The sequence below is a fragment of the Branchiostoma lanceolatum genome, chromosome 14 (genome assembly GCF_035083965.1).
Source record: "Branchiostoma lanceolatum isolate klBraLanc5 chromosome 14, klBraLanc5.hap2, whole genome shotgun sequence".
Lineage (NCBI taxonomy): Eukaryota > Metazoa > Chordata > Leptocardii > Amphioxiformes > Branchiostomatidae > Branchiostoma > Branchiostoma lanceolatum.
In genome coordinates, this window is record NC_089735.1 from 15,604,374 (window position 1) to 15,628,609 (window position 24,236).

The 24,236-nt window shown below is 40.7% G+C and overlaps 5 protein-coding genes across 7 annotated transcripts in view; all 5 read right to left on the bottom strand.

Annotated features, from left to right (window-relative positions):
• Positions 1 to 5,017, bottom strand: part of LOC136448826 (plasminogen-like) — an 8,767-nt gene extending 3,750 nt beyond the window's left edge. Inside the window, exons 1-6 of the mRNA XM_066448479.1 lie at positions 4,872 to 5,017; positions 2,430 to 2,666; positions 1,923 to 2,028; positions 1,365 to 1,495; positions 479 to 594; positions 124 to 212 (exon numbers count right to left, since the gene is read on the bottom strand). Of these exons, the coding sequence (XP_066304576.1) occupies positions 124 to 212; positions 479 to 594; positions 1,365 to 1,495; positions 1,923 to 2,028; positions 2,430 to 2,666; positions 4,872 to 4,923 (731 nt within the window). The 5' untranslated portion in view covers positions 4,924 to 5,017. The remainder of the gene's footprint in view (positions 1 to 123; positions 213 to 478; positions 595 to 1,364; positions 1,496 to 1,922; positions 2,029 to 2,429; positions 2,667 to 4,871) is intronic.
• A 1,713-nt stretch (positions 5,018 to 6,730) lies between these two features.
• On the bottom strand, positions 6,731 to 9,587 carry LOC136448834 (uncharacterized). Of its 2 annotated transcripts, none has more exons than XM_066448489.1 (3): positions 9,451 to 9,585; positions 8,434 to 8,529; positions 6,731 to 7,035 (listed from the first exon to the last, which is right to left on the bottom strand). In XM_066448489.1, the coding sequence occupies exons 1-3, from the start codon at positions 9,505 to 9,507 to the stop codon at positions 6,859 to 6,861; spliced, it is 330 nt and encodes a 109-aa protein (XP_066304586.1). In that variant the 5' UTR covers positions 9,508 to 9,585; the 3' UTR covers positions 6,731 to 6,858. The 2 variants fall into 2 exon arrangements, with proteins under 2 accessions (XP_066304586.1, XP_066304587.1); XM_066448490.1 differs by lacking the exon at positions 6,731 to 7,035 and adding an exon at positions 7,678 to 7,909 and having other exon boundaries at positions 9,451 to 9,587.
• Positions 9,588 to 12,197: 2,610 nt separating this feature from the next.
• On the bottom strand, positions 12,198 to 14,821 carry LOC136448837 (uncharacterized). 2 transcript variants are annotated; one of them, XR_010757928.1, is made up of 3 exons: positions 13,379 to 14,226; positions 13,118 to 13,207; positions 12,198 to 12,454 (listed from the first exon to the last, which is right to left on the bottom strand). XR_010757928.1 is itself a non-coding variant. In XM_066448493.1 (3 exons), exons 1-3 carry the CDS (start codon positions 14,290 to 14,292, stop codon positions 12,281 to 12,283), a joined length of 306 nt encoding a protein of 101 aa, XP_066304590.1. In that variant the 5' UTR covers positions 14,293 to 14,821; the 3' UTR covers positions 12,198 to 12,280. The 2 variants fall into 2 exon arrangements, 1 of the variants encoding a protein (XP_066304590.1); XM_066448493.1 differs by lacking the exon at positions 13,379 to 14,226 and adding an exon at positions 14,251 to 14,821.
• Positions 14,822 to 14,972: 151 nt separating this feature from the next.
• On the bottom strand, positions 14,973 to 17,713 carry LOC136448835 (uncharacterized). The gene is made up of 3 exons (XM_066448491.1): positions 17,603 to 17,713; positions 15,836 to 15,925; positions 14,973 to 15,239 (listed from the first exon to the last, which is right to left on the bottom strand). The coding sequence occupies exons 1-3, from the start codon at positions 17,642 to 17,644 to the stop codon at positions 15,051 to 15,053; spliced, it is 321 nt and encodes a 106-aa protein (XP_066304588.1). The 5' UTR covers positions 17,645 to 17,713; the 3' UTR covers positions 14,973 to 15,050.
• A 1,847-nt stretch (positions 17,714 to 19,560) lies between these two features.
• On the bottom strand, positions 19,561 to 21,368 carry LOC136448836 (uncharacterized). Its single transcript, XM_066448492.1, has 3 exons — positions 21,235 to 21,368; positions 20,669 to 20,758; positions 19,561 to 19,834 (listed from the first exon to the last, which is right to left on the bottom strand). The coding sequence occupies exons 1-3, from the start codon at positions 21,274 to 21,276 to the stop codon at positions 19,655 to 19,657; spliced, it is 312 nt and encodes a 103-aa protein (XP_066304589.1). The 5' UTR covers positions 21,277 to 21,368; the 3' UTR covers positions 19,561 to 19,654.
• Positions 21,369 to 24,236: the final 2,868 nt, after the last annotated feature.

Genomic DNA, 24,236 nt, shown 5'->3' on the forward strand with positions numbered 1-24,236 from the left:
TTAAATAGCATATACATGCGGTTTCTGTCTGGCATTGAAATGGACCCTCTGCGCATGACTGGAATGGTGAACTTTGGCCTGTAGAGTGCAGGTTAATACAACGGAAATCACGCGAATACTCACGAGAGTTGTGCGAAGCAGTGAGCCGCGGACAGAACCCAGTCAGGGGCGATAAGGGTGGCCCCGCAAACGTGCTGTCCGTTAGAGCCGTACTGGGGAGAAACGTTTTAACAGAATGTCATGAAATGAAACATTTATAAGGATTGCGAGTTGATCTATTCAGCTTTAGATAAGATGCCATGTAGAGATGGCCAAGTAACCAGGTGATATTTGGGAACTTCCAGCCAGGGAGATCCCAGTATGCACCTGTAATGGCCAGTTGTCAAGCCTAGTTTCTGCGCCTGCCAAATATCTGCCCCTACTTCCAGTATACCCAATGGGAAACTGAGAGATGCAACAAAGTAATTGTTGTGCTTACCCCAAGGGAAACCTGCCAGGGCCAGGATCCTGGCGTGGCCACAGAACCGCCCACTATCCGGGAGAACGTTGGCTGGATGGCCTGTACGCCGCACGAACCCAGGTCTGCAGCAGTGTCTAAAAAGTGTACATGGAACATGAAGTTATTAAGGGCGCACGCCCTTAAACGCCTCTATGCTGAGTTGCAGATTCCTCCATTTTCGAATCTAAAAGATTTCTGGCCTTGTAAAATTTCTGTCATTCGAGCACTGTTGTTTATCTAACTTGATGTTCAAGATGGTCAACGAACGATTCAGAGCTCACCTCGTTGTAAGATTTTCCCGATCCACTTTCATCCTGTTCGAGGATTCATATTTAAACAATATCTAATAGTTTAAGTTTATTGCAAGTGTTAAGCTTTCACTCAAAGTACGTAAATCTATGTTCAGTCTGAAACCTCTCATTCGTTCATCTGTTTTTCCAAAGTGTTTGTTAAGAATATTTGATTCTTGTATTAAGACAATTCTTTTACATGGATGGGGAATTTGGGGAACCGAGTCCATAAATGACAGCTCTTCAATTGAAATTTCACAACACCACATTTGTAAAAATATACTTGGGGTTAAGAGCAGAACTGGGCCGATTTCCTTTAGACTTAGATAAGTCTATTCGTTTCATCCATAATTGGCTACGCTTGTTACAGATGCCCTTTTGTTTCAACATAATTCTATTGCAAGTAGCCGAAGAAGAACCCTATTACAACGTGCAAAAGAAATATTAGCTAGTATTGCCCTTTCATTCATTAATTCATTCATTCATTCATTCATTCATTCATTCATATATGTATGTGATATAACAGATGGTACGGTAAAGGCATGATACTATTGATAGGACGAAAGAGAACTTACCACATTTCGGGACATCACAGTGTTCCCAGCGTACATTGGGGTCCGTGGTGTAACACCAGGTCCGAGGTTCTCCATCCGGGTTACGGCAGTAGTTCTCACGAAGGTCATTATCAGGGTAGTTTTGTGGAGTTCTTTAAGAAGAATGAAAGAAAAAAAAGAAGAAAATGAAAAGGGATAGGTAGCAATGAAGTCAGTGTAGCAAAACGGGCCCTAAACCCTGCTTGGACAGCAAATAATTAACCCTAACGGGTGAGTTGTATATAACTTGAGTCCATCGTCACATTGTTTTGTCCCTCATGTTTGTGTTTGATGTTTTGTGAATTGAACAAAAAGGTTTTATTTAACATCAAATGACATAATTCTACCAGGGTACATAATTATATAATTCCGCCACCCTTAAAATATACGTCCAAACAGATCTCCAACCCAACGTCCGCCAGTGTAATGCACTTCTGTACCTGGATACCTGGGGGTGCTGCACAAGAGATATCTCAAAACCACTGTTTTTCAAAGTGGCGGATTTATGTAACCTGGCGGATTAGTGTTAATGGTGGTCACCTGTCATGTTGATGAGGGGACTGTGAGTCCCACGGCTGGCAGGTCAGACCGGAAATGGAAGTGGCCTTTGACCCCTTGTAAAACTCGCCGGTGTTGTACAGGCAGTCTGGAAAAATAACATCATTGTATAGTCACATATTCTAGAATCACCGAAAATAATGCTATTTTTCGTTCCCCCAAAATTGTGCGTGTGCGTGTGCGTGTGCGTGTGCGTGTGCGTGTGCGTGCGTGCGTGCGTGCGTGCGTGCGTGCGTGCGTGTGTGTGTGTGTGTGTGTGTGTGTGTGTGTGTGTGTGTGTGTCTTTAAACACGATAACTAGAAAATGCCAGCATGGTTTATCTTGATAATTTGGTATGTGGGTAGGTCTTGGTGAGACCTCAAAATGATTTTGGGCCCCCAAGCGGCCTTTTCAGGTACTGCAACGGATCTGTTGGTTTTGATATCTCGTGTTCTGGATATGATATGTTCACGATGTTTAGTTGGTAGACAGCTCTAGTTTGAACATACCACATTGTGGGGCGTCGCAGTAGCCGAAGCGCACATTCTGGTCCATGGTATAGCACCACGGCCTGACGTCGCTGTCCGGGTTACGGCAGTAATTCCCGTCCAGTCCGGCGTCGGGGTAGTTAGCGGGGATGAAGGCATGTCCGTGCGGGGCCTGGACGGACCACGGCTGGCATTCCAGCCCGTCAGAGGTGACGTTTACCGCCCCACGGTAGGAACCTCCCCGACCAACATAGCAGTCTGGTAGTGAGACGAACGGTGTACAGTTAACGGTAACTTAAGAAAAAATACAATCTTTTTTATTATGCTCACAACAAATCTCTCTCTCTCTCTCTCTCTCTCTCTCTCTCTCTCTTTCTCTCTCTCTCTCACACACACACACTCACACACACACACACACACACACACACACACACACACTAACACACACACACACACACACACACACACACACACACACACACACACACACACACACACACACACACACACCGTGAAACCCCCCCACACACATGTACACACACACACAAGGGGATCCGTAAGACCTAAAAATATTCGGGCAACTCCAAAGGTTTCCGAAGTAACACGATGCAGAAACAACTTAAATTATCAAGCAAGAGCAAGAACAAAACTAGAGTTCCACGAACACATTATCTTCGCCAAATAATCAAGGCTTATTGTGGAGAGTGATTAATATTTACATGCTTATCACCCCCTGCAAACTTGATCATACACCATACCGTTTGAAAGTTATGATGGGGGGGGGGGTGAGTCCAGTCTAGATAGGGATAAAACTCATTTGGTGGTACAGGACTAGTGTATGTGTATAGTGTGCTGATATATGTTATAACTGGTCATCAAAAAAAATTGAAAGTTATAATTAGATGGTACAGTCAATATATATGAATAGAATAAATCTTTATTCCATATCATACACATTTTGCAAGACATAGTACATGTTACTTTTCCATACGGTGCTAGGTAATACCTAGCAGTGTACTCTCTGAGTAGAGGAGTTGGTCCGGCTGGTTATTCACATGTTTTTAGGTGTTTTGTAAGGCTTTCTATTTTGTTCCCTTTCCGTTATGTCTCCAACCGTGTGTTTGACAAAAATGCAGAAACTGAACACTTAAAAAAAAACCGGACCCACACATCTGTTTGAATTGTAGTGAGACTGCCCCATTTGTTTATTTATGTACCCCATCTGTTTATTTATACTTCTAGGCAAGGCCTTCTGCTGGCCTGTTTCGGGAACACTGTCACACGCCCCATTATGGAATGTAATGGATTTACAATTATCCTTACTAATTATGCATATTAGCTCCTGTTTTCTATAATTAGACATCCATTGTGTAAAGCACCATCTGAGCTCTCTACATACAAAACTTCACGACAGTCTCTTCACCCCTTCTCAAGTAATACGTGTCCGAATGTCAAAACAAAAACACCCACTGCAGTTCTAAACAAGCCGTTATGGGGCCCAAACTTGCAGAACTTACTTCTTGTGGCATGAACTATCTACCACACAAATATCACGACCATAGCACTTTCAGAAAATATGCCACTAAATTTTGAAGCTCCGCTGCAGTACTTTAGGTACTCGCTAGAAGGCCCATTATCGAACTTGACCTTCCTTTCCGTAAAACCTACCCATCCACTAAATATCATACAGATCCATCAACAGCTTCTTGAGTTATGTTGTCCACAAGAATTACACATCCACACAAAGCCCGCTGCAGTACCGACGGAAAATGCCAGGAGAACCATTTTTGAACTTGATCTCTGTTTTCACAACATCTACACACCTGCAAAAAATCATGAAGATCCATCAACGTTTCCGTCACTTTTTTGCCTACATACAAACACACAAAATTTAAAAGTCCGCTGCAGTACTGTTGAAAAACGCAAGGTAAACCATTTTTGAACTTGACCTTCCTTTGCACAACCACTACACACCTACCAAAAATCATAAAGATTCATCAAAGGTTTCTTGAGTTATGCTCTTGACATACATACAGACCCACTAAACAGCTGGCTCAACCGAAAACATAATCTACCCCGAGTACTATAGTACTCGGCGAAGATAATGACAGAGAGACAATTTCAGAGAAAAACATAGATATCATACGGTACTTCAATTACTGGAGAATGCTAATTCACATTGGAAATCTATCGGAACTAAACATACAACTGTCTGTCACGATTAGAAATGTTGCGCGTATACATTGATAAAAGCACTATCCTCAAATCCAATCGAATTCAATTCCACTCAATTACATTTTACAAAATGTGTTCGAAAGCATTTGGCATATGCTACAGAGTGTAGCATGTTCGCCTATAACAAAGTCTATATCAACAATACTATCTTGTGTATAAGATTGATATCTGTGAAGGAACAAACAAAACGCACTTGCGGATAAAGAAATTAACTTTAGAAAGACATACCTTGAGCAGTTGCGAAGGCCAAAAGACTCAGAAGTGCTAGAGGAGTCTTCATAATTTCGTGATCTGTTGGTGAAAAACTTTTCAAGCAATTTTATCGTTTGCTCCTGTATTGGAGACGGGACCAGGTGGTATTTTTCAATGACGTCTTTTATGAACGGATGCACGCGTATGAGATTCAATAAGGTTATCTTTCAAAAAGTTAAAAACATGAAAACAACAGATATAGGTAAAAGGTAAAAAGGTACCATTATGTTATATAAAATACACCATCATGCTTTATTTCATGTTTCCCATTATGTGTACCGTTAGAAAATATTTGTAGTGCATTGAGTATGCGTATTTAAAATCGGCCGAGACACGGTGGATAAGTTATGGGGGTGTACATGTGGCGGTTTCAATGGAAGCAAAAGAAAACTGTTGCCAAGAGTCCACCTGAAAACCTTTGGCAAAACGTTGTAAAATCCTCATTTTTTTTATTTCAAGGGCTCTTCTTTCAGGATGGCTGTTCTATAATGCCATTCATGACAGATGGAAATTAAGGGCCTTGCCACATACTTCATACGACCATCGTACGGTAGAAAACTTGAACATTCTTGCGATAGGTGTAACGTTACACATGTTGTGCAGAATGCATCTGTCTTGTTACGGAAACGTTTGTCTTAGACCCTTTTCTGCGGTTGGTTCTGTAACAGCCTGCTTGAAAATTCAACGACATTCAATCGTGCGATGACCTACGACGATTGTGACAGCCCCGTCAGAGTAGCGCGTTGTATGAGACTGAGAGCGTTCAACATACCAAAATACCGTTAGATGTGACGTCATGGACAGGTGCACAGACTCTCACGCGGTGCGATAAAGCAAACCACGTGATGGCCACGTGATGGCCACGTGACAGCTAACACACCTGTTTTTGGTTGTTCCGGAGGGGAGTAGGCCGGGTCTGACATCAAAATGCGTCAGAGGAAATTTAAAAACAAACCCACTCAAACCTTTTGGCAAATATAAAGACCGGTAGGAATTGATAAGATAGAGTTACCTAAAATACCTCGATGTTTCATCGGTACCACTATACTCTTTATGCAACCACACCGGATTAAGATATTAAGATCGATGTTTTTAGATATTATAGCCATCCCAATATATTGTGTTAGGGTGGCTTTTTGAAATAACGGAAAATTCGGTCAACATTTTGAATTTTCAACACTGATCTTCTCTTCATCAAAACTCGTACCGTATAAAGTATTGTAAGATGCCTTTAGTCTTGTTGTAAGTTTATGGGTCATTTCGCTTTGTTTGACAACATTTTTTGACAACTAGTGGAGAAAATATTTCAAGCAGATATTACCAGTAATATGCTAGTAACTTTCAGCCTTCTGTTGTGATACCATGTCTATTGTTCCTAGCAGCAGACACGGGCTGGACTCCCCTTGGCTTCCTATTTAGTTAATGTGGTCTGAGGGTTAGTTGACCTTTCAAAGTCCTGTCAGAGTTCAGTAGGAAGTATCTGCACTGGTAACGTTATATGGTTATTGCTGGACCCTGGGCACAGATTCTGGATTTTCAAAACAGTCAGAGAAGTTGATACGTCAGTCATAGCAATCCGATTCCCTCTATATCTTACCTAGATGTATCCTTATGTTTACCGCCCCTCCCAACCGTACAATGTTGCTACTGCTTTTTCTGATGTTGCACTTTCTTAGGACTCAAACACGAAAGGGAGGCAAAATAGAGAAGAAAGGTGAAGTTGAAGGGGCGGTCATAAAGTTCCCACTAAAACTATCTTTACCGAATCAAAGTGCTACTAGTGTCTAGTGATAAGATTTCCATATACACTGAAGCGTATGCAAGACAAGGAAGCATTTTTTCAGATCAATTCACATTTTATTTCAATTCCAATTGACAGTGAAACTTGCAGGCTTGTGACTACAATAATTTGTAGTTTGGCCAAGGTGATGGTAGACGGCCCATGGCTGGGGAGGGGGCGTTCTCAGAGACCCTCACCAGATCCCACAACCACGTCTGGGATGGGCACACACCAGCTGTCTCCGGTGAAGACGTCGAAGACGAAGTTCTGGTTGTAGTCTACGCACTCCAGACCTGCATCGCAGGAGCACAGTCCGGTCAGGGTCAGGCTGTCAACGTTACAGTACTCGTACAAGCTCGGCTGCAGGGAGACAAAGTACAAATTGAAAGAATATTAGAGTTTTCCTCGGCAAAAAATGTAATTCGATTTACCTACCAACATTTCGTTGGTCCGTCTACGTTACCTTCATTAAGAATGTGATGACTGCAGCTGGAACTTTTCTCCGCTAGGTGCCGCTGCAATGTCCCGACCTGATGAAACTATTTAAGGACATAATGGTAGACTAGAAAGCCAACATTTGCTTTTAGTACATGCAGTTCTATATCTATCCCTTAGGGTATTCTCTGAATTTCTTGTCATTTGATGCTGTGACTATCTACATGCAGTACTTCCAAGAAGAGGTCTATTGTCAAGATCCTGATCACATGCAAATGAACGTCTATATTGCGCCTGTTATTAATACATTGCTTGTTTACTAGAATACAAAAAGAACAGAATCCGTACAAGAACCATAAAGCAACCAAATTTCCCTATATAGAGAGTGTAGGAATAACAGGAATATTTTGACTATCAGCAGACATTTGTCAGTCCTGGCGATTGTCAGTTATAATGTGTGTCCAGAAGACAAGGCCTGCTCTGTTCTATAAAGGTGGTGGTAGACCTGATCCTGTAAATTATGGGAGGATATGGATTGCGGAAGTGTATAAAAGATTCGGACACAGGTTTGAGTGTAGACTTTATTCAAATTCACGTCAAAAACAAAGACGAAAGGTAGGAGTTTCGGTTCTCGGAGGCGCAGCCTCTAGACGTCTGGGACGGCCACACACCAACTATCGCCGGTCACAATGTCGAAGACGAAGTTTTGGTTGTAGTCGACACATTCCAGCCCCTCATCGCAGGGACAGAGACCGGTCAGTGTCAGGCTGTCCGAGTTGCAGTAGTCGTACAGGCCAGGCTTGGGGAAAGACACAGTATATCCTCCGTGTCAGTGCATGCGCAAACATTGGACACATAATTTGTAGCACGCAGTTTGTCAGTTTCAATGAAAATAGGTCCGTCTGTAGTTAGTGCTGTAACATTTGCTCTGGTGCCCATAGGGTGTGTCACCCCAGCCGGGCTCTAGAGCCAAATATTTGTCCCGGTGGACTAACAGATACCACGGGGTACATCTCGGTGTTTTCAAGATGAGCTAACGGCGTCTTTTTGTCGCCGGGTCCCGAGTTGATTTCAACTGCGAGTTAAAAAAATCCGGGGCTCGACCTCGGTAGCCAGGTAGGTGCTACGTCCAAAAAAAAAAAAATTAAGTCCGTACAAGCTACCTGACCGGAACCCTCTTTCCAATTGTGACCGTAGCATTAGGTGGTAACTCTTTTTAAACTCGCAGTTAAAATCAACCCGGGACCAAGTGACACATAGGCGCCGAGAGCTAGTCGTGAAAGCACCGAGAGGTTAACTATGAATCGAAATCTATATCCTTACCCGGGCCTTGCAGCTGTTTAGGACGATGCTCCTCTCACAGCATTCGTGGGGTTCACAGTCCGCATCCGTGGAGCAGAAAGACTCGAAAAGGAGACCCTGTAGGGACAAGGAAAGGCGTTTCAGTACAATAGAACACAAGAACCATCAAACTCATACTGGGTCATTCTGTATGGTACGAAATAGACAAATGATAAAACAAAAGGTTTTCACAACCTATTGATCTACAAGAAAAGCAACCTTCACTTAGCAGTTGTATAAGTACACCGACCAAGAGAAGTATAACGCTAAAATGTGTTGTTTAAAATAAGATCTATCAATCTTGGATACACATGTGCAGTCACTTCACGAGAATAGGGCTGATATCCAAGGGAACCCATGATAGGTTAACAGAAGACAAACTTAGGAGGTCGTATACAATATGAGCGCAAAATTCAATTGCACTGACGAATTCTAACGAAGTAAATGAACAACGATAATGGAAGATCTCAATGGTTTAACGCAAATAGCACATTCGAAGACAGAAAAGAGTGAAAGTCGTCACCAGAGAGCCTGCTACCATATCATACTTCACGTTTTGTCAACCGTATCAATTCAATTCGTAACATTTTCTTTAACAAAAAAAGACAATGTGTTTCATAATCTATCCCATTCAAGTTTTTTAAAAATTATTTCAATACGCTTTAAGTTAATAGGGTAAAGGTAGTCCCATAGCCTTTTTGAGGCAGTATGCGTTGTTATCCTTACATAGCCTTTTACCTCCCCAACTTGAGTCAAGTACCCATGTTTACACCTGGAAAGTCGTATAAAGTGCCTTTCCACCGGACACAACAACACCGTGGCGTCAGGGGACTCGAACCCGGGACCACTGGGTTCTGGGCCAGACACCCTGCCGTTACGGACACCTTGCCACACGACGCAACACAATTGGTAACATTTTTAATTTTGTGTCATTTTCTATGTTATTCCCATTACTGGCAATGAACAGTAAAATAAAAGAAGAAGCAAAAATGTACCTACCTCCGCGGTATAGAAGATGGCGGCTATGGCCAGAAAAGCAAGGAAAGACTTCATCATTGGACTGGTCAGGTCAGCTTACACGAGAAAGAAGCTTCTGTCTGAAACAGAGTGTGCTTTTGTACCGAGTGCGGCTTTTGGATGACGAAACACCTACCACCACATTGCCCCACCCAATGTAAAGGAATCTAAGGGACGATTCAGGTAGCAAAAGGGGTGGGGTATCATATATCATTATTCTTTTGCAAGATAGTTGAAACCCTTGTATTAGTAGTCTATTGCAATTGGGTACAAATTGTCATTACTAACAATCAATATCGTCATTATTATCAGTTTTTAGGACATAAGAGAGAATGCTGGAGAATCAAATAAAAAGCGCCATGTGAAGGGAAATATAATGATCCGTCCCTTCTGTTTAAATGTGACGACATTCATGAACTTTGTATCGTGTTACTGTAGAGGTGTAACATCCGAAAAAATGCAAATAGTTGATATGAAAAGTCCGACAGACCATTCAAGAGATTTCCAATAAAAATGAAGACAAGAATGTGCTTGATAGGTCAAACTTGCTAGTTGTGAAAATAATGTATAGGTAATGTACAGGGTATCGTTTTTTGCTGCTTTGTATCACGAGTATACAGTGAAAATGACAAGTGACACTGTGAGAGGGTTTTTTTCTGGGAGAGAATGGGAGGGAGGAACAAAGAAAGGCAAAAAAACAACAGCTTTTGTTTGGATATCCTTTAATTAAGCCTTGTTACATTCAGGAAAGACGGGGGTATAGTTTTTGATCTACTTGTGTGTGTTCTTGCGTATCCGGCGGAATGATTTAAGAACTACTGGATGGATTGCGATGAAATATGTTGCGTGGGTAGGCGTTGTTGAGGTCGATTTTGGCCTCCTGGTGACCAACCTTTGTACTGCAGCAGAACTTCCGGTTTTCAAATATCTTTTGCCATTACTATTGGCTTGTTGTTGTTTTTTCGCCTAAAATTTGCCCGGTAGGTCAACAAGAATTCAGAAAAAAAAAGAATACAAGGTACAGTTTTTGCTCGAGAGAACGATTATATGCAAATTTTTGTTGGGGAAACAAAGGCAAAAAAAATCATAAGCTGTCCGTTATGGAAAAATATCGTTGAGCCTTGTCTTGTAATATCTTTTGCATAGCTTATAGCTTGCTCATGATGCTCACAAATATGACCACTGCACATGCGCAACATCACTTTGCCAGCCTCGATCCAGACTTACAGTTCATTCGTCCTGTCAAGGTCGATAAAGTAAACATTTCCAGCAAATTTTAAACAAAATTCAAACTGGTTATTTCCCTAAGTGTATTTGGCTGAGATATTGCTATCTACAAAGTTTCAGCGCCAGCTGGTCAGAGTCTCACGAGACATCGCGAGAGAAGGTCACGCGTGGTATCCGGCACTAAGCCTTGTCATCAGACAGCGTTTCGTGTTGATTCTTCAATATTTGAAGACGATGGAAAGAAGATAGCAAGGGAAAAAAATGGCAAACTGGACTATGAAGCTGCCATTAAGTTTTCGAACTGGATAAATGAAAGGTATAAAATACCACTTAACGACATTTATTTATTCATTTATTTATTTATTCATTTAATCTTTGGATGGACATGGACAGATCTATGTGTGTATGTATGTGTGTGTGTGTGTGTGTGTGTGTGTGTGTATAAATATTCTGGGATTACTTTAAAATGTAGTAAGTCATGATTATAAAAAAATAAAAACGGTTCTATGTACATAACACACCCTAATACTGTAATAGTCTGTATATGTATTTCATTACATCCCTATTAAATGTCTTTGGATCATTTTGAAGTAATGCTTCCGTTAGATCCCGTTAGCCTGTTAGAGATTATAGAGTACTCGCCTTGCATACGGTTGGTCGTGAGTTCGATCCCCGGCCGAGTTATACGAAATACTCGAAAAATGGTACATACTGCATTCTCTGCTTAGCACTCAACAATTCGGAAGTGTATGGTAGTTGAACCCACACCACTACCAGTGGACTACCATGCTGTAATGATTGCACAACGTTATGTGGCCCAAGGGCTACTGATCATGAAACAGGGATGGGCGCCGCCCTATGCACCATCTGGTGCGTGACGGACTTTTACTAATAACTTTACGCGTAGCTGTACTAGACAATTTGCGAACTTTCTGAGTGAGTATGTGTTTGGGGTAAACTGCTAATGGCTCTTTTTTTCAAGCATAAGCCTAGTGTCTCGATCTAGGAAAATAACACGATAGGACCTTCGACGTTTTAGTTACAATAAAAGCCTAAAATCTTATCAATACCTTTCGATGACGTACATTTTTGGGGAAAATTTGATCTTGAACGACACAGTCTCAATTGAACACGTGAGTACATCTCATGCCGCATTCACTGCTTCATATATATGCTTTTTCTATTGACGTGTAGTACGCTTTTTGTACCATAAACTGATCCTATTGCATTTTCCTGTCATGTAATATATATTTATTACCGTTAATGTGAAATTGCTTGTGCTTAATTTGCAATTTTCTGATCTTTATCAGATTTTATGTTCTACATCATTGTTCCTCATTTCATCCTATATTCATCACATTTTTATATCATGATTGATATTTTTTACGTTTTAAGGAAGAGGTCATCTTATAAGTATTATAAGTACTATATATAGCTATGCAAATCTCTTGAACCAATTTTTGTCACACTTTCTGACAATCAATGACACGGACACAAGTAAATTTAAGGACGTGTTACTTTATTTGGGTGCTCAGCATTCGAACTATTTTTCTCAGTGCGCAATCTGACGTCAAATTTGGTCAGATTACACTCCGTTTCCGCTTCCGGGCTCCACGGGCGCCAAGACACACCACCCGTCACCGCTGAAGAAGTCGGAGAAAGCGCTGGTGCCGTAGTCGGCGCACATCAAGCCGTCTGCGCAGCTGCAGTAGCCGCTGAAGGCGAGGGCATCGTTGTTGCAGCTGTCATAGAGAGCGGGCTGAGGGAGGGATGGATGAATGAATGAATGAAAGACCTTTATTGTGTACGCTTATGATAAGTACAGGTCATAGAGATATTAAAAAACAGAAGAACAATTACAGTGATATGATAATGTGATATCTTACTACATCTACGATGAGTAATGTATACTAGCTCGTATCGTATACAGGCTAGGTTAACTTCTTCTCGCTTCTTAAGGCAGCTGTAAATGTGAGGACAAATGCAGCATATGATACATGCTTTACTAAAGGAAACTCATCTTGCATCCAATATTTCTCTCATTAATCATTGTTATTCAATGTTCAGTCAACAATAAATGACAATTTTGGAAGCCTTTTGATTGAAATCGCTCGGAGATTAAAAAGATTGATAAAAATAATGAAGAAGTTGAATTTTCTGTTATGGAAATTTCAGGAGATGGAGGAAAAGAAGAAACACAGTGAAAACAATGTATTTCACATTTTAATATTAGGAGTGAAATATAAAAAGAGGAACAGTGAGATAAAAAAAAAGGCTGCAAGACCAAGCGTGTAATTGTATTAGCTTTAAAATGAACAGTACAACAACTATAATGATTCATTATTACTTAACTTTGCTCACACAGGATGAAAATATGATTTTTTTCCGGATGTAAAAGAAGACGAGCTTAAGTATGCCTTACCCTGGCCTGGCAGGTATTGATGAGGAAGGATCGTACACAGCACTCGCCGGGATCACAGTCGGAGTCCCCGTTAGGACACAACCACGCCGCCTGTAGAGGAACAATTTATCAACAAAACATAAACATGTACATCTGACATCTACTAACATACTTCCACCAGGGTACATAATTCCACCACCCTGAAGAAATACGTCTAAACAGATCTTCAACCAAACGTCCCCTGTAGTATACTGCACTCCTGTATATCTAAGCTGTACATACCTAGGGGTGCTGCACTAGATACCTCTCAAACCCACTGTTTTTCAAAGTGGCGGATTTATGTAACATGGTGGATTTAAATGTTAATGGGGATAGTGGCTTAATCATAGCAAATGTTTGCCAATGCGAAGTTGTACTCCGTTAACTCAGTTTATGATATCGGTTATTCTCCGACAGTCGCTCCAGTTAGTGTTAGTGACTAAGACAATGTTATCTTTTGTCAGAACGTTGTTTTTATACTAAAATATGATTTACATTATATAAAAATATATCTCATCTGAATACTGAATTCAGATATACTAAAAACCTTTCATATGAAATAACAGCAACAACATTGACTTGAGACAAGACCAGCTTTAGTTTTTCATTGTGATAATTCTGAAAATAGCTTTTAATTTAGATGTTTAACGACAGTTAATACGTGGCATCATCTTTTGACCATTATAAAAAAATCGTTTTTTCCTCATACCTCAACCTGTTCCCACGGCTAATTTCCTTGTTTACAGTTCATGCGTTTTACATTATCAATTTTGGGATCTTGGCAAACTGTTTTCATCTTGTAGATGTTTGTTAGTCAGTCATACCTTGTAAACGACGGCTATCCCATACGATACAATATACGCATCCTCGTACGACGGACAGTCAGAAAGTAATGCATTTCATCAATATCATAGAAGGTTCATTTTGTATGAAAAGAGTCACTCAGAAAAATCTACATGACAAATTGAGATATAACAGTCTCAAGAAGAGATGTGCCTTTACGTTTGTGACAGCTTTCAACTGAAAAAAGAACCTGTTATGAACCTATTAAGGGCGTTAATTTCTGACTTCCCCTCGTGTAGGAATAGTTGGAAAGAGATATGATGACTACTCACGTTAGCAGTTGCCACAAAAGCGAGAAGAAGAACGACCTTCATGATTCTGTAGACCGTCAGTGTCAGTGCCTGGACTTATGGAGAGATCCTAGACTACAAGGCCCTGTATTTATCATAACGATGCGCCTGACGCAGTGTATGTTTGTAAACATTCTAATCCGGTGTCTTTTGGAAGCACAAACATTCTAATCCCATCTTTTCCGTGGATACGGGAGGGCCCATCTTCCGGACCTTATCTAAAAAACACTTTGTAAAAATCTTGTTCCCAGACTACTCGAGATATACGCGAAAAGAATTAAATGTATTTTCGTGTAAAAAGAGGAATGAACATCTAACCAAAAACAAAGTCTATCTAATATAAGTCTGAAAGAAAGAATGATAATTTTTAGGAGTCGGTTTCTTCTGGCTTCGAAGAATGTTAGTGTGAAATCTGTCAACTACTAGTTATGCATTTAATTTTTATTTATTTATTTCGCAGTTAGTAATGCCTTCCTGTGCTATCATCAGTACTAATTATAGCTACCACGTATCCTGAATTCGCACGTCATTCTCAGCTGGAAGACCCATCCCAGGACAATAGCACGGGTTGTCAACGTGTCAAATTGTAAATTATGAGACATATACATATTAAACGTAACGGTCAAAACACTCACAGTTCTTTCTACATGTGGCGTCTAGCAAGATTTGCTGACTACAAATGACACAACAAAAACACATGCATATACGACGTGTTAATTTATTAAGTCCTCAGCATTCATCCGCCTCGAACTAAGGATTTTTTCCCTCTCAGATGGCACTTGTTACACGTCATTTCCGTCTCCGCCGCTGCCTTCACCCTGGCCGTGCACACCGTGCACACACCAACCGTCACCGTTGAAAAAGTCGGAGAACGAACTGGTGCCGAAGTCGACGCAGGTATATCCGGCCGCGCAGTCGCAGTAGCCGCTGACGGAGAGGGCGTCGTTGTTGCAGCTGTCGTACAGGCCGGGCTAAGGGTTAAAGAATAATGATTCTTGATGAATAAAAAGACTCTTTGTGCACAACAAAGTGTTTCATTCCACCGACGTTTCGCCTTTCGGTGAACGTCTGTCCCCTTCCTCAGGGCAATTCTGACTGGTTCATATTGCACTGTAAGGTGTATGTATGCAAATACCTAAATTTGGGGACCGCATCTATAAGCAGCGACACCTATGCTGCAGTGCAATGTGAACCAGCCAAACTTGCCCAAAAGAATATGACAGACGGTCACTGAAATGTCGGTGGAATAAAACAGTCGGTCGTGTACAAATGGTATTTCTATTCGGTGACTTAACAACGCGATTAATCTATTCACGAATAATTGTTGATTTTTCCCATGTGTATGGTGAGAATGTGGATTCCAGAATGACATAGTTTCAGGGAAATTGTTGTAAACGTTTAATACAGGTCGGCGGGAGATTAAGAAATAATAAGGAGCCGACTGACGGAAAGATGGTCAAGAATAAGACACTGTAACTATCAAGGTGTTTTACATAGGGACAGATATGAGTGTGACCTTTCTTGATATAGAAGAAGATGAAGCTGAAAATCCTATGTTTTTTCTTACCCTGGTCTGGCAGGTGTTGACGAGGAAAGATCTGACACAGCACTCGCCGGGATCACAGTCTACGTCACCGTTAGGACACAACCACGCCGCCTGGCGGAAAAGAACATAACAGCAACGCTTACATGAGGGGCTGTAGGTCGATGCCGCAGAATTTTCAAGGCCAATGTGCCTCTTCGGTAACAAGACTACTAAGGCCATGTTAATTTCATAATATGGATGACATCATCAGACATCATCCATGGACCCCAAAACTGATGCGAGCGTGCGAATAAAAAAATGTTTGGCAAAATAAAGTTACATTTATCATGAAATCTACGTGGTCAGTAAGGATGAACAAAACAAAACGGATGGTATACCGAAATATAGGTTCTTCATTTTTGTTCTTTCAAAACTTCTTCTTTTGAATTGACTTTGGCATTCTACGACATTAGTATCCGTTTTTCGGAACTTTTTTTTGCAATTATGCATGTATTTTCTCATTTTGCAGCTGCTTTTTACGATTTACAGTATGCCCGAAATCTTTTTTTTTTTCAGAAACGGACCAAACTTGATGCGCGCGCTGATGTCATCAATATAATCAAAGCAACATTGCCTAACTTAAAAACTACACGTGCATAACTAACTAAAATGCCATCAGTTTAAGATAGTACGACAAATACGGCCGGGCCCTTAACTTGGAAAATGTTTACAAACAGAAGAATAGCCAATCAAGTTTATCAGTATTACGGTGATCGGACCACTCCAATAAGTTGTCGTGACGTGATTCGTTCAACGAAATAACATTTTTGGCCCACTAAAAATAGGCTTGTTTAGGAAAAATGCATCATGACCAGCTACAGTTCAACATTCGTTACAGTTCTAGACACTAAGGAAAAACTTGAACCCAGAAAAACACTGGCATATCACTGAAATTACAAGGATAACAGGCTTTAAGTTTTTGTAATGCTGTACTGGTAGTTTGGAGAATTTCAATAACTTTTCTATTTGATTTCAGGACTACATTGCAATCCATTGATGTTTATATTTTCCCTTGGCATAGACTCGTTTTCTAGCAATGCATAGAGCAGCGCCCTCGTTCAACATTTGTGATGGCAGCGACTTACAGTTTAGATATACAATGTATATCTATTTTTCTCTCCATATGTTGGATAGCCTCTCTCGCAGGCGAAACATTGCCTCCTTATCTCTTTTCTATCGGTACTTTCATGGCCATTGCTCCGATGGTCTCAAATTACTTGTCCCTCCAGAGCCTTTCAGCGTAACACTAGGTCTTCCTCTAGCTCACACCGTTATATTTACTTCAACTTTAAATACACCCACCCCGCGAGGGACAAAGTAGGGGGGGGGGATGTCCCAGGCTAAGGCGGGCAGGCCTCCAGCCTGGCACGGTATGACTCAACGGTGGGAGCCGTCAGAACCGTGCCAGTGTTCAACTACTAGTCTCAGAGTTCTTCTACAGCAACATCTTCTTGGCACACTGCCAAACTATGGAACTCTGTCGATGAAAACAGTATCCCTCCCGTATACAACCTACAATCCTTCAAATGCTCACCGCTATCTACTAGTATAACCATCTTTATATTCCATCAACTTAGTTCAATGCATAGAAGTGCTCAACTACAAGGTCTTGCATTGAACACTCCCGTTCAGAAAAATAAATTATGCATATGGACCTCGAAGAATATTACCTCTTACTTATTCAGTAGGAGAAGTGTGGATTAATATTTCCCTATAAGATATATTGAATATCTAGATATGACTACTTACGTTGGCGGCTGCCACAAAGGCGAACAGAAGAACGATTTTCATGGCGATGTGGTTTGTGAGACGGTCAATCGAATAGAGAGATCCCGGACTACAAGGCCCTGTATTTATGCACTTGGAATTATCTTACTGGCATGAACTTGCTGACCCTGCAAATAGAAATAATTATTGTAAGAGCACGCCGTAATTTACACAGGGTATGTGTGCAAACAGGCTAGTCCGGTTCTTATGGTAGTTTAAACATCCGGTTTCCATGGATACGGGAGGAGCCATTTTCCGGACCTTATCTGAAAAAAAATGTGTAAATTTTTCGAGCTAAACGTTACGTGAAGGGAGCTACGTATCTTCGTTAGAAAACACACACGCGCACACACACACACACACACACACACACACACACACACGCACACACACACACACACACACACATTCAGAATATGCATAAGCAAAGTATTCTAGATTTTGTGAAACTTTAAAGAAAATAAGGGACGATCCTTTTAAATAGTAAGTTTTGACTGATAACGTTACATACTTTTTGGCGCTCCAGATGGAAATGACCTAACGCTTAGCTAGCTGTATCATTGGTGTCATAACTACGACCCACTCTGTCTCTTACGTCATTTCCAATGGATCGATTTTGAGGTCAAAACCTGCAAATATCACAGACTGGCTATCTCCATTCTTTCTATTAGTTTGTTAAGTCAACGTACTTTCAAGGCAGCCGGATATTCACCTAGTTTAAAGGACAATTTTCTCGGGGATTTAATTTCGAGGTAGGCCTAGGGAGGAAATGGAGTGTTAGCGGTTGAAACAAGGGGGTAGGCCAGAAGAAGACGGAGCAAACGTTTTTGCGGTGTTTCCAAGTTTGCGTTGAAGAGGACACCGCGAAAACAGGGAACTAAAGACCGCGAAGATTTCCTCTTGTACAGTATGCACTGAACGTAACAGCCTGCCCGGTTAGACATTTCTACTCCATGGCAAGAGAGAGAGAGAGGGAGAGAGTGAAGCAATGTTTTGGGGTCGTCTGACTGTCTCTAGATCTATCTTGTCTTTTTTAGCCCCCTCTTTCCCTCTGTGCGTTTGTGTGTGAGAGTATGTATTTGTATGAATGTGTGTGCATATGTATGTGTGTGTTTTTGTTGTGTGCGTGTGCGTGTGTGTGTATGTATGTATGTGTGTGTGTGTTTGTGTGTGTGCTTTTTTTATGTGTGTGTGGGTGTTTTGTGTGTGTGTGTGTGTGTGTGTGTGTGTGTGTGCGTGCGTGTGCGTGTGTGTGATAGCACCCTCAAAATAATAGTTACTAGTATGTTATTGCTACGTCCTGGGCACGTCGCACGTTCCCTAGATCCTGTTCAGATCAAGGTCGAAGGGCATTATTGATTTACTAGCAATATCTAAATTCACTGCTACCAGTTTTCAACACGTGAGGAGATACTGGCAACACTGCTAGGCGTTGCCTGGTGATATCTACAGCTGCGAACTGATCAAATATTCATCAGTAAATGAACGCAGTCATTAAAATACGTTTGGCATTGTTCTTAAACTGTATAATACTGTATTTCAATAAACATGGTGGTAAGACGAACGTTTGCTTATCTAATCGAATGGAATGTTTGACATGCTTTTTAAGATTAATTGTAAAAAAATCTATGCAGTTCAGTCATGTCTTCTAAGACACGCCTGAAAATTTGGTGTTTACAATAAAGATCGATTGATTGAAGATTGATTGCTTGATATCAATGAATAGGAAAACACGTGATATTACTTTCTACTGTACTGGTAAACGTTTAAATCAGTATCAAGTACTTGGCTCAATACACGATGTTTCTTTTCTTTTCCATCTTTTCTTTTTGTTGATTTTATGATTTCCATTATGCACAATTTAGCCTTACGCGAAGTCTGTCAGTTCATCTTCGTATATGTGAACTGCTGTCTGATCAGAAATGACACCAACACAAGTATATTCATACACGTTGTTTTATTTTGTTGTAATCACTCAGCAGTTTATTGATGATCTTTCTCAGAGCTGCTGACAGGTGACAGGTGACTGGTCAGTTATGCGTCGTTGATTGCATTAGCAGCGGTGGTGGTGGGGGTGGGGAGACACCAGCCGTCCCCGACGAAGAAATCAGTGAAGGCGCTGGTGCCGTAGTCGGCGCAGATCAAGCCGTCCGCGCAGTCGCAGTAGCCGCTGATGGAGAGGCCCTCGTTGTTGCATGCGTCGTGCAGCAGCCCCTGGATATTGGGGAAAAGAAAAGTGGTTGCTAAAGCGGGCATCTTACTGGACTGCGCCTGATTGCGACAACTTTGCGTATTTTCGCCAATTTTTCGTTGGGATCACACTGACGCGCGACAATACGTGACCTCTACAAACAAAATGGCGGCGCCCGGAATGTCACATTCTCAGTTTCGGCACCAATCAGATATAAGATAACTTAAATGGAAATTGCAATATAGCCACTGACTTTAAAAAGATTTGTAGTGATTGTACCCATTTGCGACATTTTGCAAATTACAATTTCTTTTCTAAAATTTCAAAAAAACTGCGACGATTGGCGCCGGTTTAAGCCACCTTGCGTTTTGAACATATTTCGCAATTTTGGCGCAATTAGGCAATGTCCGGCATTAGTGAAATACCCGCTAAACATTTTCAAGAAACACTCTGCAGGATGTATTGTGGAGAGTGGGAACCCTAGATGGCGGGGATTTACAGAAATATTAATCATTGGACAAAGATCGCCAAAAGACTCAAGACAATCATAAGAATGATGGGCAGGGTTAAAAGAAAGAGTGTAATACTGTGTGATTTTTGAGATATATCTAGACAGTTAAAGTAAACTTTTTTACTCAGTGCAGTTAGAAAACTATCACGTTATGTTGTCTGAAAAGTATATTTACTCCCTTGCTTGTCACAAAACCTTAAGCAGAGTTTGGAAATAAAAGCACCATTTCGTAATAGTTTTCAGTACAGCCGTGGAAAGAAACTTTTCAAACAAGGACAGAAAGATATGAGTGTGATATTTTTGGATCTAGACAAATATCGTCGAAGTCTCTAGCATTATTACGAACCATGGGCTGGCAGGAGTTGACGAGGAAAGATCTTATACAGCACTCGCCGGGATCACAGTCCGCGTCACCGTTAGGACACAGCCACGCCGCCTGGCGGTCAAGAACACAACAGCAATGCTTACACCAAGTGTCTTAATCATAAATTCATATGAAGAATTTGACATTACATTGCAATTGTGGATCTCGTTATAAACACTAAGGAAAGGTGTGAATTCATAACAACTGGTATATCATCTTAATTGAAAAGCATAGCATAATGCCAATTAGTTTGAACGTGTTCATTAAAATGAAATGTATATACATGTACGACTAAGGATTGCAATGGTAGCTTTTAGAGAATCTGATGACTTCTAAATTAATTTTCAGCCAAAATAACCACATCCCAGTTCAAGAGTTATAAGTTTAAAAAATTATGTATCTACTACCTTCTTACTCCATAGATTAAGATTGGTATTTGATTGAAATTGTTAATATTCTTTCTGTAACAAAGTTAAAAGCTTATTCAGTGGGAAAATATTTCCCTGTAAGTTGAAAGATAGATTGAATATCTAGATATGGCTACTCACGTTGGCGGCTGCCACAAAGGCGAACAGAAGAACAATTTTCATGGCGGAGCAGTTGGTTGGACGGTCAATCAGGGAATAGAAGGATCCCAGACTACAAGGCCCGGTATTTATGCACTTGTAATAATAACCTTACGGTCATGAACCTCTTAGCCACACAATGAAGATTATAATCATAGTGGTACAGTCTACGTGTGTGCAAACAGTCTAGTCCGGTTTGTATGGTAGTTCAAGCATCCTAACGACATGGTTTCTATGGTTACGAAAGGATCATCTTCCAGACGTTATCTGAGAAAAAATGTGTAAATTTTGAGCAAGGTACGTGAGGGGAGCGATGTGTCTTTTCGTTTGAAAGAGGGACACAGATGTAGCTCAATTGGTTGCAGCCTCACAGTTGAGCTCCTGGTTCCAATTACTTGGTAATTGGGAGAGCCCGGTTCAGATCCGGGGAAGTGCGTCCCTGTTAGAGTTGTATTTGTCCTTCGGATGGGACGTAAAATGGGGCTCCTGTGATCGAGGAGTGTCTCGAGCACGTTAAAGAGCACTACAACAGCCCCATTACTCAGATGGGTGCCAATTGGCTGTACTTCTGATCAATATAAGTAAAGTCGGTTGAGACTTTGTGAAAATGTAAAGAAAACATGTACTACAAGGGACGGCATTTCGAAAGAGTGGGTTCTAACCGACAAATATGTGCTAGCATGCATGAACTCTTGTACTTGCCGTCACGTACGAGTATGGTACTTTCATGGCTTTGACTTCGCACGTCATTTCCAGATGATCGATACAACACCTGCAAACATTACGGGCTGGCTATCTTCCTTTGAGTTTGCCGAGTCGTTAACGTCCTTTCAAGGCTTTTCAGATGATGAAATATGTAGAAAACGTTACACTGTGTCGCTTGAACTCGTCAGACATTTGGACTTTACCACTAAGGAAGAGAAATATATTTTTTGGGGTTTGTCCGTCCGTATGCCTCTCTCTCTCTCTCTCTCTCTCTCTCTCTCTCTCTCTCTCTCTCTCTCTCTCTCTCTCTCTCTCTCTCTCTCTCTTTTCCTCGCTCTCTCCCTCTGTCTGTCTGTATGTGTGTCCGCATATCAGTGCTAGAACAACAGTATCATCACAACTACTTGACACTATCAAACCTCGAACGGACAGATACAAAAGAATAAAGATACAGAAGAATCCCATATAACGTTACATGTATGGCGAAGCTTTTAAATGAACCGGACACTTAACAATAACAATGTCAATAACAATAAAAACTGAAGGCCTTCGACCTCTTCTTGTTCTATGTTCTATTCACCTTGTGACTTAACATTTTGTGTTATATGATGTTGGTATCGAATTTTGATCAGTGAAGCAACTTTAAAGTGTGTGGATTTTTAATTTTTCAAATGAAATTTTTGTAATTGTCATCATCATTACATTAGATTTCGCTCATACTGTAAACTGCTACCAGAATTCCGATCTCGTTTTAAATTGTATGTACATTGTGATTTTGCAGAATGTGACCATATGTTGTGATATCAAATTATGGTCGGGGAATCAGTTTTACAGTGTGTGAAGGCGGAATGCTTTGTATTTTGTAATTGTCATTCATAACTTTGGGTTTATGAATACTGTAGAAGATCTGAATGCAATAATTGCCGAAATCCTACCAAATACAATTTAATTTGATATCTTTCAACCTTTATACAGTGCACGATAATTGTTTAGATAATTCATGTATTCTTACCGCAATTCAGTCTTTTGACTGCAAGTGTGACATGTTGTATACAATGTCAAATAAACCATTCATTCTTAAATTCAGAGTTGTGTCTTTGCCATATCTTAGGCACGTCGAATGATCAGATTTAGGGTCAAAAGGGCAGTGGCAATCTGTTAGCAACTTTGAAATTCACAGCTATCATCTTTCATTAAAGGCACCCAGAGCATTTTATGAGGATTGAAACTTGATTAAGAAAATCAAATTTCTAGTCATTCCTACACATAGTAAGTTTCAATAACACTATACCATTACATATCAACATTAAACAAGTAAACATACGATGTCGTTGTGTGGTGAGAACTGATAGAAAATCCAAGCACTAATAGACTGATCCTGACTGTCCATCACAATTAGCGGTTCAACCAATGAGAGAGTGACTGCATGTCGACGTCCGTCAAATATTTGCATTTTTATGTTTTAATTTTGCATTTCTACGTTTGACGGAGGTGGGTGTGGCTATGGTATCTACAGTATTTACAGTAGGCGCGTGAAACTAAAGATTATTTTTGTGTCGTTTTTGCGCACTTTTGATAAGAAATCTGAACGCAAATGTTTTAAACAGTGGCATTAATTGTCAATCTCATTAAGATTACAGCAACTAGAATATTTCCAGTTTTCAAGTCTCAATGCTCTGGGTGCCTTTAAACTAGTGCGTGAGTATTGTCAGCACAGCGTGATCTTTCCTGGCGATAATGATAGCAGATAATTCTTAATTGTATGTTCACCATTTAACACTGGGTCTTTTTCTTTATTCATATTGTATCTTTCTTTCAAGCAAGATACAATTCAAGTGCAATTGAAAAAAGAATCCATATCTAACGTTACCTTACCAATTATCGTGCACTACCAGTTATCTTTCGTCCACTTTGGGTCATGTCCACATGCCGAGGTGTATTTTGCCAAAGCCAGTTCTCATGGGCAATGAAGGTCGAGAGAAATAGGATCCATAGTCATGACTCTCCTTTTTATAAAACAATAAAATAGGTTTCTATCCAGCGACATAACAGAATAAACTCCTGAACCAGTAACAGCAAGTTAACTTGAAGCGTCATGCATGTCGTATTTCATATGTAATTCGACACCGGGTAACGTTACTTCATCATGAATTTCTAACTTACACGATAGCTAGTATTTTTTTAAAAGTAGTTGACGTTAAAGCTTTTTTTTAAAACTCAACCTATCTATGGTCATTCGAGATTTGAATCTCGTCCTAGTGTTACGAAGGATTGATAAA